We start from the raw sequence: 17,207 nt of genomic DNA, 5'->3' as shown, positions 1-17,207 counted from the left end.
CTCGGGTTCCACATCAGATGGGTAAGGGAAAGGAGGAGAGGAAAAAGAAAGGAGATAGGGAGAAGGGGGAAGGGAAGGAAGGAGGGGGGAGGGCTGTCAGACCAACTTCCAAGGTGGCTGTGCCATCTTTGGACATCTTAAAATGTCCAGACACCATCATTCAGACAAGACTAATCCTCATCCTCTCAGGACCCATGGACTGGGCTATTTCAAATCCCAGCCCCAGCCCTTGTCTACTACCTCTGACTTTAGTCCTTGTCGATGACTCTGAGTAGTTCAGCTCAGTTTGCCTTCTCTCTGCACCTCAAACTCATTAGGCACCAGCCCGAAGCCACCCTGCCAGGGACATGGGAGCTTGTGCTTAACGAAGTCCTGTTACCAGCAGTGTCTCTGGGTCAAGGCAGGTCACTCCTGAGGTCCTCACTTGCCGTGTGTTGGTCATAGCTCCGTTTCACAGAGAAGAAGATTGAGGCAGAGAACTCATTCACTGAGTTGGGGCGCCAGACCTGGGGACTGACGGCAGTGGTACCTACAGTATACCACAGAGCAGAAAGCCCATGGATGCCCTGGGCCTTCTTGGGATGTATCAGGAGAGAGGTTGTGTTCGCCACTAAGGAAAGCAGAGGCTGGTGTGGCAGACCCTGCTGGCCAGCTGTTAGCAAGAAACACAGCTCACTATAAACAGATTCATCAGATGCTGAGGGCGTGTTCCAATAACATGGGTTTCCCTTGGAAGCCTGGTCACACTTTTTGACGTAATGTCCTTCAAAGTGTTATTTCCAAAAAAAAAAAAAAAATGACATAAGGGCCCAGGACATTTTTAAAGCATTCAGCAGTGAGCTCCGAAGCTAGGTCCAGCGTTTACGGTGCAGCCTGCTTCCCTGGACCTCCAGAGTCAGCTTCACAAAGCCTCCTGGTTCTCCAAGGCTCTCACCCCCCTGCCCCCATCTCGGATACTCACCTCCCATCCAGCTAGGAGCAAGAACTCTTGTCTCCTGCGGTTCTTTTGTATCTTAGTGGGCTCCTTCTAGGTAAAGGCAGCTTGCTCTTCAGAGTGCTGAGGCCCAGCAAAACTCAGGAGAACATGAGATCCTGTCAAGGACGGTGACATTCTAGAGAAGGCAAAGCAGCTGTGATACATGGAGGGCTGAGAGAGACCGATGGGGATGAAGGCTAGGCCTGTCAGGAGCCTCATGGCATCCTGCATCCTACATCATACCGACAGAGGTTCATGTAGCGCCCTCAGGAACCTGAGTGGGATGTTTGGAGTCTTGTGTGGTATCCATGGGGTCCTTTGGAGGGGCCCTCTGGGCTCTTTGTGATCTGTCCGAACCCAGCCCACACCATCTTGCTTCCTTTTACTCTCTCCGATAGGTTTTGCTTGTGCAGAGTTTGTCCGAGAAGTCCCCTTCCCACACATCTTGTAAACATCAGCTCAGACCTCAGAGGAAGTGTCACTTCCCTGAAGAGGCCTACCTTGGCTCCTCTAGTGCTAGGCCTTCCAGTTTGTGCCTCAACACCCTAACCTTGGACCACAGTACTCTGCGCTGTGCGCTGGTCATGTCCCCTTCTCAAAGGAGCACCTGCCCCCAGTTACTCTTCTCAGGAAGCTCACCTTAAGTGGAACCACCATGATCAGAAACTCTTGAGGTAGCTATAGTCAAAGGCTGCCCCTGAAAATTACAAACCCCAGTGCCTTTGGAAGTGGGACTGCTCTTGGTGGTCTTTATACTCTAGGGAGGAGCTGGACTGCTGCTGGCTGCTGCTGACACGCACTGCTCTCCTAGTGCTTTCCCGCTATGCTATGCTGCTCCTGCCCTTCCTAGGACTGAACTCCACTCATCTGAATCCTCACTTCTAGGGGACCTGGACCAGGACTCTAACTCTGCCTCTGTCTCCTCAATCTCATGAGTGGAAATCTCTGGACAGCAAGGGCTGAGCCTGGCTGGTTTCCCGAGAGAGTTGCAGCTTACAAACAGGGAGAAGGTGGTCAGAGAAAGGATGGTCAGGGCGCTTCTCTCCTTATATGAAGAGAACAACACCTGGAGTGACAGAGCCACAACCTGGGCTTCTGAGTTCTCGACAGCCTAGAACCAGCCCCTTCTGCATTTTCTAAGGTGGGGAGTAGGTCAAGAAAGAGCTTGGGGCTTCCTAAGCCCAAATTCCACCTAGCACAATGCCCGCCCACTCCATGCCAACTCCACCCTCTGATCCTGCCTCCAAATTTCAACCACCTCTGACCTGGGCCCTTCCCTTCTCTAGGTGGCTGATGGCTAGGTTTTGTCTAGCTTGGGTCACAAGAGGGGCTGCACAGGCCTCTCTGTAGATGGGAAGCCTGCAGGTCTCATGCCCCATCCATCCACATACACATAGAGGTACCCACTTCTGGCCCTAGAGACTCAAGGAGACCAAGAGACAAAGAATCCCCACCCTGACCAGCTTAATAGCCCTGGGGCAGACAATGAACAAGTCCAGGTATTATAGGGATTAACAGCCTCAGAAGCCATTGAGGATGAACCCCACTTCCTGGTCTCTACTCTAGGATCCATGTCCCACTTCCCCAGTAGCTCTAGAAAGAAAGCCATCAGCTCTGCCACCTTTTAGGATTTAAACTACCATATAAAAAACCCATTTATATTTTGTTGAGGCCCATTAAGGCAAAACTACTTCCTCCCAATCAAAATGATAGAACGTAAGCTCTACCTCCGGCCTAGGGTAGAGACCTGGCAATGTAAGCTTCTCCAAACATTATATACTATAGTCTTCTCCCTTGGGAGTCAATCCAGATGGGCTTGTCTATCCCCTGGGCAGGAGTCCACCCAGCCCCACCCCAGGAAATCCGATTCACCTGAAGACACCTAAGGGAACAACTAATTACCCCCTTAATGAGATCATGTACTCGTCCCTCCCGAAGCCCCTCCCTTAGAACAAACTCTTGGAGCGCTTCTATCCTGAAGTGCTGTGGAACCTGCTCACCTTTTAGAGTTATTCAGAAAAGTGTCACTTTTATTCTTCCTTCTTTTCTATCTCTTTTCTTTCAGATAATGGCCAAAACCTGGGTGTGCTTTTTCCCCACACTCTGGGCTCTCTCTGGAGCTGGGCTCTTTCTCTTGGAAGCTCTTCGCCAATTTCTTTCCCAGCATGCATTTGTTTATCCACTGTGCTGCTGGCTGACCTCTGCCCGCTGCTGAGCATGCTACCCTCAAGCTAACTCACACAGCATGGCTTTTTGCCTTGACCTCCTCCATCTCCCTTCTGGAAACTTCTGGAATTTACAGCTTGCCTGCCCTACTACTATTCTCCCAAATGCTAAAAAATCATCCTCAAGATTCCTCCTGAGTCAGTTTCTAGGCTAAGAAAACCCAAAGGAGGGGAGTTCCAGTCTCCCCCAATAACACAGGTAAAGCTAGTGTGGCTGGAGAGGGAGACCCAGCTGCCCATCGGATCTGCTCAGGAATAGAAGGAACTTCATTCATTTGCCAAGATGAGAGAAGGGGGCCAGCCAAGGGATGACCACCAACCCTGACAACTTGAACTGTCCTGATGAAAAGAGAAAATGGACTTTCAAGTTGTCCTTTGACCTACATACACACACACACACACACACACACACACACACACACACACACACACAATTAATTAATTATGTAATTTTGAAATGCTTTAAAAAGAAATTAGAAAAGGAAGCTGTTCATGCAAAGGTCCATCTGAAAACCTAAAGAGAGGTGGGAAGCCTGGGGCAGATAGGCAGGAGAAGGGGCGGAAGGGGACATGAACAAGGACAGGGTAGCAAGGACCAATTGAGATTTACACTCAGTGGGGGCAGGAAGCTGGGAGGAGACCATATTGGGCTGGATGGTGTATTGCAGTGGAATAGGGTATTGCCCTTGTTGCTAGGAAATAAGTGGAAGACTCTAATATGTCTTCTCATGCTAAGAAAACACCCATGCACAGTTCTCTCAAGTCCCAGGGGTCTCCACCACGGTAAACAGGATGATTCTAGGGCAGAGAGCTCACAAGGCTGTACCTCAGATGACAAAGACTTTGCCTACTGCCCTTGCCACCAGTCAGTCAAGTGTGGAGTGTCTTGGTTGATTGACCCAACATGAAAATGGCTTAGCTAGATCCCATCTCAAATAACTGCCCTCCAATGACCCTTTTCAAGTTCTAGTCCTCTTGAAATACTCCGTCTAACACAGAAAAATGATGCCTTCTGATTGACCTGCCAGGGCATAGTTAGTGTTAACACAGACTTCCAGGCAATACACTTCAATTTAGTGGGCACTCTGTCCCCAATCATGACCAAGTGCCAGCTACCACAGTTCATCCTGTCTTAATACAAATCCCATGCTGATCCATTTTGCTCCTGAGAAGATAGGAAAGTGAGTTGCCCCTTGACCACACCATTCAGGTACAGCTGCTGTATCTGCTGCCCTCAAGTATACTGAGCACAGGGCCCAGAGCCTCAGCATAAATCAAAGCACTTAACGCTAAGTTCTTTTCCCCTCCTACTCTTTCAAGATCTCTGCAAGCTGACCATTAGCAGTCTCACTGAGTCCCCTGGCAGTCAAATGGCCTGCAATCTGACCTAAGGCCCTTTAGGGCATCAGCACAGCTGGGAGAAGGAACACCAGGAAACTATAAGCTCAAGGGGACCCAAATGCAAGCAGTGTGTAGCAGCCAGGACCAACCCACAGGCAGAGCTTAGACCTGCTGGTCAATACTGTGAGGGAGGCTTGTATACAAAGAATAGTCATGACATTCTGGCCCCAACTGGCTTAGATCTTGGTGGAAGAATCCCAGCAGAACTCCAGGGCTCTGGGCCTTACCAGACCAAGCCAGCAGCTCCAGAGTCCTGTCCACCTCACCCCACCCTTGCTCCTATGGAACTGCTATAGGGAAAGACATCTGGAATCCCCATAGACCACTATCTCAGGGGCTGAAAACCATACCTCCCCTTCTCTGCACATCTGGAATCATGTAGGTCTGCAGAACGCAGGACACCTGGGTCCTGTGGTGAAGAAGAGGATTGGAGATCTATCCACTCATTGAAGCCATCTGGACAAAGGAAGGTGTTCCCTCTGCACAGGTTTTAGTCATGGAGATCCCGGAGTCTGGGTCTTTGGCACAAGAGAAGCAATTTCCAGAAAACAAACTGATACGGATCCTACCAACAGCCTTTGTCTGTGTTCTAGTCTCAGCTCCAAGCCCACCCTGCCTCATTGTGTCATCAGTTTGCCCTGGGGTGAGGGGCGCTTCTTTTAACCCCCAGCCCTCCTCTCCCTCCTTGTAGAGAAAACAAGGTTGCCCATCTCAAGGCCAGGCTTCCTGTGTCCAAAGGAGCTCTGAGAGTGCCCTGGCCATCCCTGTAGAAATGGATGATGCTCCGTGCTCCTGGGTGGAAGGAAAGAGGGCAGGGCAGAAGGATCCAAAAGAATGAGGCACCTAGGCAGTGTGAGGAGTGGCGGGGAGTGTTCATGGAGAAGACTGAAAGACTGTCCTGGGGTCTGAAAGGAGGTCATGCTCTGTGTTCTCAGCAATGCTACCTCCATGTCCAACTCCAGCCCTGAAGACAAGCCCCAGGGAGCACTATGTATGGTCCAGCTGCAGCCCCACCCCATCCCCACACCGGGAAATGTGACATGCGACTGCTCGGCACGTGGGGGAGGCAAGCAGAGGGCAGTGAGACACACACCTCAACACAGTAGCATTCAAAGAGATCAAAATGCATTTAATGTGATCTAGTCTCGTTGCCTACATCTTTAGATACCACTATGTATTGAAAATAACATGAAAATTCTCCAGTTTCACCGTTTAAAATAGATTTAACATTCTATGACCTCACACAGGGCGGACACCCAGACAAGGGCCTCCCTATGGTGTGTTCTTCTGCCCCCAGGCCCTCGGCTGGACAAGGGCCAGGTGCACAGCACCAGATGGGCTCAGGCAGCTGCTTCATCCTGTGCAGCGCTCTCTCTCTCTCTCTCTCTCTCTCTCTCTCTCTCTCTCTCTCTCTCTCTCTCTCTCTCAATGCTGCACACAGCACCCACGTCACTGACATTCACATACACACACCCTGGGACCTCCACACACTCACACATGTTCACACACACACAGATGCATCCAAGGCCTCCAGCAGGATCTGCTGCAAAGGCTTACTTACCATCAGACTCCTCAGACTGAGGCACACTGCGTACAGCCTGCATAACTAGGGCAGGGCAGGGACTCAAGTCGGACTGTGATCATGTCTGTGGCCAGCATCCAGCCTGACCAGTTCAGGTTGGTGAGCACTAAACCCACCTTTCCTGAATAAAAAAACAAGCACACACATGCCCGTGGGCGGACATAGACGACCTGTACACAAACACCTGTGTATACCATACACCTGTATACCAAGCATCACACACAGGAAGACAATCATGTGAGCACGTCTGGACATGCGTGCACACACACACACACACACCCTGGTTTTCCTTCTCATGCACTCCCCAGGGGCCAAGCCTTCCTGCTTGGCACAGGCACAGGCGCATGGCTCCCCTCTCAGTGGCCTCCCCCATCAGGTGCACTAAAGAGGGGGGCTAGTTTGGTCTTTAGCACGAGCAATAAATAAATACAGGGAAAGAGGAAAAAAGAGGGCAGAAGAATTTGAAAATACAGCATCTGCCTGCCTTTGCCAGAGATGAAAGGCGGCTTGAGCTGCTCTCCAGCAGGGCCCAGGGACTGGACCATTCTGGCAGGTCTGGGCCTGGAGGAGGATGGGCTGGCTAGAATTCTGAATGCTTCAGGCCACTGAGATGAGCTGGGAGCAGGCCTTGGAGGACCAGGAGCCCCTAGACCCTGTTCTGACTACAGGTCTACCTATGCAGAAAGAACAACAGGGGCCCCGGCTCCTACAGTGGCACCCAGTGGCCAAGACCCACCCTCTGGCCCTCCTATCCCTGACAGAGAGGTGAGTGACAGACAACACTCCCAGGCTGAATGCACCCTTAGGCCCCAGGGCCAAGGCTAGAAAAGTCAGTGAGATTTGGGGACAGAGGTCTGGCCAAGAACACAATGGAGCTCATGCCTCTGCAGCAGGTCCTAGGGGAATCTCCTAGGTTAGGAATTAGCCTGGAATCTTACACTAGATGCCTGGGAGCAAGCCCACCTCAGGTGTCCCTAACTGGGCACTATGGGAAGACTCCATGGCTTGGGCTTCAGGAAGGAAAAGTTCCACTACAGGTTCCTAAAAGCTAAACAGGAAGTCTTTGTTTTATGACATTTCTCTGGTAGTCTCTATGGGGCAGGGGGCTGGTGCAGGATGGGGGCTAGGGGTTGTTTCTCTCCACTCCTAGACTCTGCCTCCCAGTAGGAGATGACTGGCTGGGGCCAGCAGGGCTTCCTCATTCTGCCCCAAAGGTAGGCAGAGACATGGTTGTGAGAGAGCAGCCTCGGCCACCTCAGAGGGGCCTGTGGGAACTTCAGGAGTGGAGTTAGGGGGAGTAGGGAAAGATTAAACAAGTCTGAGAGGAGCAGAAGTGACGGAAGCCAGACAACCAGAGTCTCTAAGGCACGACTCAAGCTGTGAGTCCAGCAGCGGGGCGGGGCTGACCCACTTCCTGGGAACGTGGGACCCAGACCCCATGCTAATTTCCTGAGTGTCCTTTTCTAAGAAGCACCCACTCTGGTGTTTCCTATGCCCCTTACTGCAAGGGATGGAGACCTGGGGCAGACAGGGAGTGAAGCACAGCAGGAGCACGAAGTCGGGGGTGGGGGTGGGGGTCTAAACCCAGCCCTGAGGCAGCTGAGGTACAACATCAAACAGAAGAGCAAGCCAGATTCACCCTAGTGGGCCCCACCCCCAGAGACACCCAGATACTTTATTAGGATCGTAACATGGTCACAAACTGCCTGATCCATCCTTAAGAATGACAACTTGCAGGGCCCTGGCCCACGTGAGGGAGAAACCCGACCTCTGAGAACCTTCAGGGGTCTCCATACAACTGATTGCTTCGCAGCGCTGAGTAGAATATTCCAGCTGTCCCTACACCATGAATTTTAAAAATTGAACCACCTGTTAGTGTTTTCTTGTGTTTTGTGGGTTTTTTTTGTTTTTGTTTTTGTTTGTAAACAGTCTTGCCCAAATTAAAAACCAATGAAGTGTACATACACAGCCTTCTCCCACCATGGCTAGGACCTGCTCCCGAGGCCTCCAGCAGAGTCCCCAACTCCTGTACAACCCTACCCCAAGAAATCACTTCCTTGCCCGTGTGTATACATCAGCCTCCAAGGCCATGAGCTGGTCATTCTGGCCATCCACCCTCCTGCCAACTTTCCCAAGCTATTGCAAGAAAACATGAAAAAGACTAAGATGCTACTGAGTCTGTGACCCAAGGCATTCGGCCTGCTCTGCTCAAACACAGGTCCCCAAGGGACATGGAACCTATCGTGGTCAGGGTGGTGCTGCATCTAAGCCAAGGGCACTCAAATCTCTGACTCCCGTCTGTAGGGCCGCTCAAGGGCACCACTGCTGGCCTGCAGCCTGTCAAAGTCATGCTCAGGCTGAGGGCTGCGGCCATCCCGGTCTGTAGCCACCTCATCCTCCTCATCTCGGCTCAGGAAGGCTAGCTCATTCTCATAGCAGAAAGAGTTGGCACTGGGCAGAAGGAACTTGTTCTCCACCAGGTCCTTGGCGCTGCAGCGGGGTGTAGATGGCACCTCATAGGTCTTGTGGAAGTGTGAGTAGTCAATCTTGTACTGGTTCTTCTCTTCGAAGAGCACTGGCTCAAAGCGATGACCCCAGAGGATCTCGTTGGCCAGGTAGGAACTGCGAGCCTGGGTGGTCATGGCTGTGGCCTCTACCATGCCTTCCAGGATGACCACGATCTCAAAGTCGTCCGTCTCGAGGTCCTGACGGCTAATGCCAAACAGTGGGCTGGCCTCATCAATCTCGTGCAAGATGGTGATGGGCGATACTAGGAAGATACGATCCAGGCCCTTGTCAAAGCCAACGTCAATGTCAATCTGGTCCAGTGGGATGTACTCACCCTCTTCTGTGACCCTGGGCTTGATGAGCTGGGCTCGCACGTGGGCCTCTACGATGTGGCTCTTGCGCAGGTTGCCCACGCGCCACATGAGGCAGAGCTTGCCGTCACGCAGAGCCACCACGGCATTGTGGCTGAAAAGCAGAGTCTGTGCTCGCTTCTTGGGCCGCGCCATCTTGGCCATGATGGCGCCGATCATGAAGGAGTCAATGATGCAGCCCACAATGGACTGAGCCACCACCATGAAGACAGCCACTGGGCACTCTTCAGTCACGCATCGTAGCCCGTAGCCAATGGTGGTCTGCGTCTCAATGGAGAAGAGAAAGGCTGCCATAAAGCCATGGACCTGTAGCACACAGGGTGTACGGCCGCGGCCCTCAGCCGGCTCCAGGTCTCCGTGGGCGACCGCAATGACCCAGAAGATGATGCCGAACAGCAACCAGGAGGCAAGAAAGGCCAGAGAGAAGATGAGCAGCATGTAGCGCCAGCGGATATCCACACATGTGGTAAACATGTCAGCCAGGTAGCGCTGTGACTTCTCATCCATGTTGGCGAATTCAATGTTGCACTGACCGTTCTTCTTGACAAAGCGGTTGCGGCACCGGCGCCGTGTATGCACCTTGCCATTGCCAAAACCGTTGGCGCCTGACATGGTAACCAGGTGCAGCCCGTCCTCCTCTGATGATACGATGCTGTAGGGGTTGGCCCGACTGGCTGCGGTCATCCCGGGGTCTGGTGGACCCTGGCCTGCCCCCAGGCTGACTCCAGGCGGGGGCACTTCTGCAAAAGAGAGGACAGTAGGTCTGTCTGGGCAGGCATCCAGGGCCATGACAGTAACTGACAGACACAGCCTCTGTTTAGTCACCACAGATCCCCCGTCTTCCCTCCCACTTGAAGCCTGCTCCTCAATCCACCTTCACAGCTTGGAAAACAGTCTCCCTGGGCTCCCAGAAGCTCCAGCCAGAAACCTTGGCTTCCTCTCATCTCTTCTTGATCCTATACCATCCAATATAAATGTATTGCTTTCACTATACATTTATATTTTTCTTACCCTCGTAGTCCAAATCCTGGTCACCTCTAGCCGGGACCAAGGCAGGGGCTGTCTCATTAACCTCACTTCATCTGCCTTCCTCCCAGTCCCCCATGACAGGCACCAGAAGCCTGAAAGGCACCAAGTCAAACCCCATCCTTCCTCTACTCACAACCAGCTGATCCCGGGTGCGGCAAAATCTGTCCAGGCAGTCCCATGGCTTTGTTGCCCAGCCAAACACACTCCCTGACACCACACATGCTCTCCCCTCCACACCCCCTCATACTTTCCCACCCTATACCTGCTGTCTACACACACACCCCTCACACTCCCTCACCTCCCACACCTGCTCCCTTACACACACACACACACACACACACACACACACACACACACACAAAAACGATCCATCCCCCCCTCTCTCACACACAGGCTCCCTATCCTCCCCCATGTTCCCCCTACACCCCTCCCACAGCCATGTTGCTGTATATCAGACTCTGCTCTCATGATGTCATGACAAGGTCTCCTCGTGCCCCAGAAGTAATGCACACATGGCCCCGACCCCCACACAGCGCACTCCAGCAGATCCTCCTGTGGAATAGCAACAGCAGCAATCATAACAGCTGTGACACTGGCCAGCTCCCTCACAACAGGCCATTGATGTCACCCACTGCCTTACCCCAGGTCTAAACAGGTCTGCCAAGCCCCAGGCCTCATTATGTCTGATATTTCATGCTCACTCTGCTCAGCTTCTAGAAGCCCAGAGCACCCATTAAGCACCCGTAGGCAACACCCCTATCTTTTCTATCATGGGGTCATATAGTATAAAAGGTAGCCCTAGAGTAGACACCCAGATTGAATCTCTTAAGGTTGCCTTAACTTCAGAATAGACACCTTTCCCCATCTCTTCGGTGGACCCCAGGACCACAGCCCTCACAAATATCACTTGTTTCCATGACCACCTTTGGCCTCCTACAGAGAATACCATAACTCCAGGCCAGCCTAGCACACAGTCCTCCCAGAGGAGACCTGAAGAATGGTGTGATGGCTAGAACAAACCCATTTCCTGGGCCCAGGCTTTGCACACTCCCCATTGCTCCACAAGGACCGGTGCTAAGCTAAGCCAAGGATCACAGCATGCCTGGCCCTGTAGACTGTAGCCTGGCTCAGCTGAGCCAAGCTGAAAGTGAGTGTCCACTGACGTAGCAGAACACAGATGAGCTGAACACACTGTATCTCTCCATCACAGGGATGCCATACACCTCAAGTCCTACCCAATTACATTTCAATTTAGAGCCCAATAAAGCCTCAAAGCTCTCAATCACCTGATGCCAATAGGAAGACAGAGATCCCAGAAGAAGATTCCAGGGTAGCTGAGTACTTGGGGCAGGCTGTATGCTATCAAATCATCCTGCCCTTGGACCCTTGAGGGTGGCTCTGCCCTATTTTTCAGAGCTCGGAATAGGAAGACACTTGCCCAAGCCTGTAAGCAGAGATAGCAATGCTGGAATTCAACCAAATCTGGACAGTACAATCCTTGGCCACATCTATAGTAGAGGCTCAGAAGGACATGGCCTGCAGATTCTGCCACCAACACAGAGGCGTGGGTGGGGACCCATAGACCAGACAGCTCAGGAAGGACTCCCAGGGTCTATGTCATGAGCCACAGTGCTACTGAGCCCTGAAGCCTGCCAGACATAGACACAGCCATGAAACTTGAGGACCACAGAAAGAATTTGTTAGGCATGGGGCAAAACACAGCCAAGAGCCTCAAGTCATCCTCTAACAGCCATGGAGGGTTTCTAAAGGGTAAAGAAAAGTACTCCCAACCAAGACATACGGGCTCCACCAGGAGAAATGAGATCCAAATCTCATGTCTAATGCAAGATATTCTATCATGTAACCTCAGGCCCTACAGGGCCACCTGTCCTCACTCTGACATCCTCCCCTACAGCTGTTTCAGTTGACCACCTCACCATGGGCCTTTGTAGCTGAGGCTCGGGGCTGTAATGGTGGATGCTGTTTCTGTCTAGGCCAGGAGGCAGAGGGTTGGCGGGGCTGGGGAACCCGGGGACTATTCTGGGAAGACATCTCAGCCCCGGGTTCCTGAGACTTCCAGGGGAAGGTGGCCAAGGTTGGGGTACTCAGACGCCGGGGGGAGGCTGCCAGATCCCAGGAGCCAGGCTTGTGTGGCCTAGAGGCCTTGAGGGACGTCCAGCGGGTCATGGTGGCTCTGGCTCCAGCTATGAGCAGCAGCTGGCCTGCAGGGAACAGAATCACAAGAATCAAAGACTGGGGATTCCAGTCTAGAACCCTGCTCCAGGAAAGCGGCCTTGCTTCTGGCCAAGCCCTATGCTGCAGCCGTTCCTAGAACCACCTAGGCATCGTCAGAAACCTGAGAACTCCCACTTCTGTTGATATTCCACCCACGCCACAGAGAAAATCAACCTAAAGTTTATGCCTGTTCCATACCTTGTGCCAGAAACTGATCCTGAATGGATTCCCTTGTCCCCAAACACCAAGAAAGTATACACGAGCATGAGAAGCAGACAGAACCCTAGAGTGTAGAAGCCCCTCACTTGGGGCTTGATGAAGACAGACCAAAAAGGAAGATCCGGAAGCAGAAACTAGCATCACAGACAGACCAAGCGTCAGAAGGAGACCCCACACACAAAGGCTTGTAGAAGAAGGTGCTAAAGATCTCTAAGAACCAGAGGGCAGAGTCTCAGCCGGGGACATGCAGGCCGTCAGGCTGTTGCCCAGTGGGCTGTGCAGAGACTAGGGAAGAACAGGAACGAGTCCAGCACCCCCTTTTCATAGGTGGGGAAACTGAGGCTGAACGAGAAAAGCAATGCTCAGGTCAACAGCGAGAACCACGTTAGCAAGGCCCAGGCTGGCCAGTGAGAGTTCTGGGCATGGCCAGGAGGGAATGGGGAGACTCAGAGGAGTACAGTACCTGAACTAGACAAGAGGAGTCACAACTGGATGGCACTCAAAACAAAGCCAAAGAGGACACAACCTGTCCTGGACCTACAGGTTCAAGACCAGCTTCTCGTCCTGGCATCTGCAGGCACAGCCTCTCAGCATCCAGGAAGCTTGGAGCACTAGCTGGGGCCAGGACTGGAGCTTTGAGCAAAAAGAGCTGCCACCTAACCTAGGGTGGAGCCTGGGAGTCATTGGGAGGTACCTCCGGATGGAGCGACACATCCCATGCCAGTCTCCAAGGCTCTGGGCACCTCAGGTTTCGCTAATATCCGGGAGGAACTGGGACAAGGCTTGGGCCCATATTTCTAAATGTCAGCAAGATGCTGACTGCAAAGACGTGGGCCCTGGAAGAGGAACGCCAGGTGAGCCCTCTCCCTTAGGCTCCTTCAGGACGGAGGAGCCTAAGGGTCAAAATTCATCAAGTGCTGCTACCCGACAGGTGCTCTTCTGAAAGTCTTCCATGCTCATTCATCTAATCCCTGTAATGACCATGACGGTTAACCCCCTTTCCAGGGAGGAAACTGAAGCTCAGGGAGATTGAGTCACTTGTCAAGGGCCACACAGACACTAGGGAGTGGAGTTTCTGCTCTGGAGAGCCGAGATGAAAGCAACATCTATTACCTCAGGTCCTGAGGTCAGGCCAGTGACACCATATTCCAGCGCCAGCTCTCCAGACCCCACAATCCCATTTGGTAATAAAATATACAATACAAACTGTCCCCAAGTTGGCAGACAGCAGCTGAATTTTAAGGGACAGGGTATGCCTAATCAAGCTCCTACATCAAGACCCCTTGGAGGACACATGTGCGGGGAAGGCACACACATGGTATGTTGGGGCCTCTTCCTTCCGCCTGTTCCTGTGGCCATTTTCAATCATCAACCACAGAGCTTTCTCCCACTGCTCCCAGCAGCAGCTACTGCAGTCACTATCTAACTGTCTTAGCATGAGAGGCTCCAAGATGGCTCCCTGCCTCATCTATCATAAAGAAAATGTGAGACCAGGCAAGCAAGAGGCCCAAAGTTCTCCCTTGTGCCAGGCCCTGCCCAAAAGGTAAATCTGTGGTAGCAGGCAACAGAAAGGGGGACTTACAGAGATGGCCTAGCCAGAGCTAAGGGCACGTAGACCAGTAAGGAGGCTGGTGTGGTTGGTAAGCGCTCAGTATGGCTGTCCAAGGGATAAGAAGCAGCTGACATTTCCTTCTTGAGATCTGAGAAGGTGATTCCCTGGCTATTTTTCCAAGCCAAATTTCCTGGTCAAATCCTCAGACAACCTTTGCCCCCAATCCTCTGCAAACGTTCAAGATCACTGCATACGTTGGACTCCTGCTTCAAGTCTGTTCTAAGCTTGAGGGAAATAACGGCCGCTCTGTACTGGGTAGGTGAGTGCTGCTCTCCCTTCCCCCAGCCCTCGCCGCTCCAGAGTCCTTGCCCTGATTCTAGCAGCCACATCAATGTCTCTTCGCCTAAAAAGCTCTCCGGTCATTAGATCACATTCTGCCCAGACACGGATCAGGTTGGGACCCAAAACCCCCAAGAGTACATGAGTAAATAGCTCCATTCCCCAGCCCGGGCATGAGAAGTGCATGGTCCATGTGCCACCTTGGCTGGATCCTCAGCTGGGAGTCCTCAACCAGTCAGATCCACAGCCTGGTCTAGCTCCATCACCTGCCAGCCCCCAGAAGTAACCCTATCAATAATGTCCTCTCCCACCCTTTCTCTATCCGTTCCTTCTCTGTCTCGCCTCAGTGCTCACTCCTCTCTGAGATTTCCTCAGCTTGCCTCCCATGTAGCTACCTGCGCTGGTAACTTGTCTCTTGGGCTCTCCTCACGGATCCTCTAGTGTCTCTCTTCTGCAAAGCCTCTGTGAGCCCCATTTCCGTTCCCCCTGGGATGGTCACTCCAGCAAGAAGAAGTACAGAACCTCTTCCCCAGGGTTCTCCTTCCTCTCCTATTCATTCTATGAAGACCTGGATTCTCATGTCCTGGTTTCTACCCATAGGGGCCAGAAGCTGCCTGTACGTTCCTAAAATTGCTGTCATCCTAGTGCCACCTCCAGTCGACCTCTGAGGCCAGAGAGGCTGGTGGGGGCCCTGATACAGAGAACCCGAGAAATGTTCTTGGATGGATGCAAAGGCAAAGGCAAGAGCTCAGACTGGAAGGATGAGGAGGGATAGAGCCATGAATGAGGGGACAGATATATGCACAGGTGGGTGGTCAAGCAGATGGATGGATAAACTGGGCTGACAAATGTGTGGGTGTCTGGAGAGGAATGACCAGATACTGGGTGGTTTGGTGGGTGGATGGCTGGTTGAGCAGATGAATGGGTGAAGGGAATGAGTAATGAATGGAAGGGATGGGCCGCTAACAAATTAGAGCAGATGACTAGATAGACGGGTGTTCTGGTGGTCAGATGAATGGACAGATGGGTGTGTGGGTGGGATGAGGTGGGGAGGGTCGATGGGGTGAGGGGTAGAAGTCAGGTGAGTGTGGGAGGTGGGGGCGAGAGGATGGATGGCAGATAGACAGGGTGTCTGGGGCCACTGGATACCAAATGAGGAGAAGAGACCAGCAAGGAGTGAGAGGAGGCACCATCAAGCATGCATTCGTGGATGGTAAGCTCTACAAGTATACATCAGGACCTCAACCACACCTGGAGCTGTCTTTAATGCCAAGCTGCAGCTGCTGTCTTTACGAATAACCAAGCAGCTGCTGTTAGCACTCCATACCATCTGGGAGGGATGGGGCCTCCAGTTGCTCCTAGGCCTACAGCGAGCTGAACAGAGTTACTGTGGATGCTGCCGCTGCTCTCCTCAGATGGTTCAGAAGTCATAACTCTCATCCCCATCCCATCATGGCAGCTCAAGCCAGGAAACCACCACTGGACCAGGGCAGAGCAAGAAAATCTCCCCTGATGGTGGAGAGAGCTATGGTGCACACCAGGCACAGGGTAGGCACCTCACACACATCATCTTACAGGATCCTCATGGGCATACAGGATGTCTACCCTTCCCCCAGAATGACTACCCTTCCCTTTTCAGAGAAGCAGCAATGTGTCCAGGATCATGAAGAGGCTTGGGGTGCTATGCCTGTGTTCAAGCTACTCCCACCAGGCTTTCCCCAGTACCACCCCAGACAGTTGTAGATAGATAGTGTGATAGGTGGTATTTCCATGGTTGGTGTGTGAGCGAGTGAATGAATGAGTGGGGGTGGGGGGTGGGGTTGGGTGAGTAGCATAGATGAACAGATAGGAAAGTGAATTGGAGCACAGGAACCATTTCAAAAGGGTAGACGGGAGCTTGCTGGAGCGCACACATCCTACAGTGTCCAGAATCGGTTTTCTGTTTGTCAAAGGGGTCCTCACCTGCCAGTCTCTCTGCCTAGTGGACTTGTGGGGAAGACAATATGAAGGTCTCTGAGAGCTTCTGAGGCCAGGACCTTGAGATGTTGTCACCTTCTCCACCTTCCAGGCAGAGTTCATGGGGACGCCCAAGTCTGCTTTGTCACACTGGCTTTTCTGGCTGAGACTGAAGAAATGGTTGGTGAGTCACCCCCCACATTCTAAGCCTCTGGGGCAAGCGACAATGGTAGGTTTGGAGTACAGGGTTATATTCTAATCGGGGATCTTCTACTCACAAGCCATGTGGCCCTGGGGGAGTCCCTTCCCCTGTCTATAAGCCCCATCATCATCCCTGCTCCCATCCCCCATTATCATCTTCACTGATGCCTAACACCCACTGTTTGCCTCTCCGTCCTTCTACCCTAAGAAACCAAGACTCAGGAGGCTGGGACAAATGTCACACAACTGGGAATGTCTGTGGCAGGGACACCCTGCCTGTGAACGGTGAGTCCAAACTGTGCTTGGATCTATGTGCTTGACTCATCACAGCCCAGTCTTGGAGGATGGTTGCTCCCCCTGGACATACCAGGAAATTAAGACTATGGGGTTAGGTCATATCCCAGTTACCCACATCAGAACTCCATACAGAGGACATCACTACCACAGGACACCTAGAAACTAAAGAAGGTTCAGGAGAAGAGTCAGGGGTGAGAGCTGTGAATAGTTTGCTCTCCCCACTTCCTGTTAGTCACCTGGCTGGTCCCAGGTTCTCTCAAGCTAACTCCCTACTGGGGCTTGCCCCAGACTCACACCTCCAGCTCTCATGGCTGTT

The 17,207-nt window shown here is 52.4% G+C and overlaps 1 protein-coding gene across 3 annotated transcripts in view; it reads right to left on the bottom strand.

The window, feature by feature from the left end:
- Positions 1-5,705: 5,705 nt before the first annotated feature.
- Kcnj12 (potassium inwardly-rectifying channel, subfamily J, member 12) overlaps positions 5,706-17,207 on the bottom strand; it is a 48,743-nt gene continuing 37,241 nt past the window's right edge. The window contains exons 1-2 of one of the 3 annotated variants that reach the window (XM_087569425.1): positions 13,010-13,159; positions 5,706-9,803 (exon numbers count right to left, since the gene is read on the bottom strand). In XM_087569425.1, coding sequence (XP_087425551.1) covers positions 8,464-9,747 — 1,284 coding nt within the window. In that variant the 5' untranslated portion in view covers positions 9,748-9,803; positions 13,010-13,159 and the 3' untranslated portion in view covers positions 5,706-8,463. 3 annotated transcript variants of the gene reach the window in all.

Source organism: Rattus norvegicus, chromosome 10 (assembly GCF_021556685.1).
Source record: "Rattus norvegicus strain SHRSP/BbbUtx chromosome 10, alternate assembly SHRSP_T2T, whole genome shotgun sequence".
Taxonomy (NCBI): Eukaryota; Metazoa; Chordata; class Mammalia; order Rodentia; family Muridae; genus Rattus; species Rattus norvegicus.
This window is presented reverse-complemented; position numbering and strand designations above follow the sequence as displayed.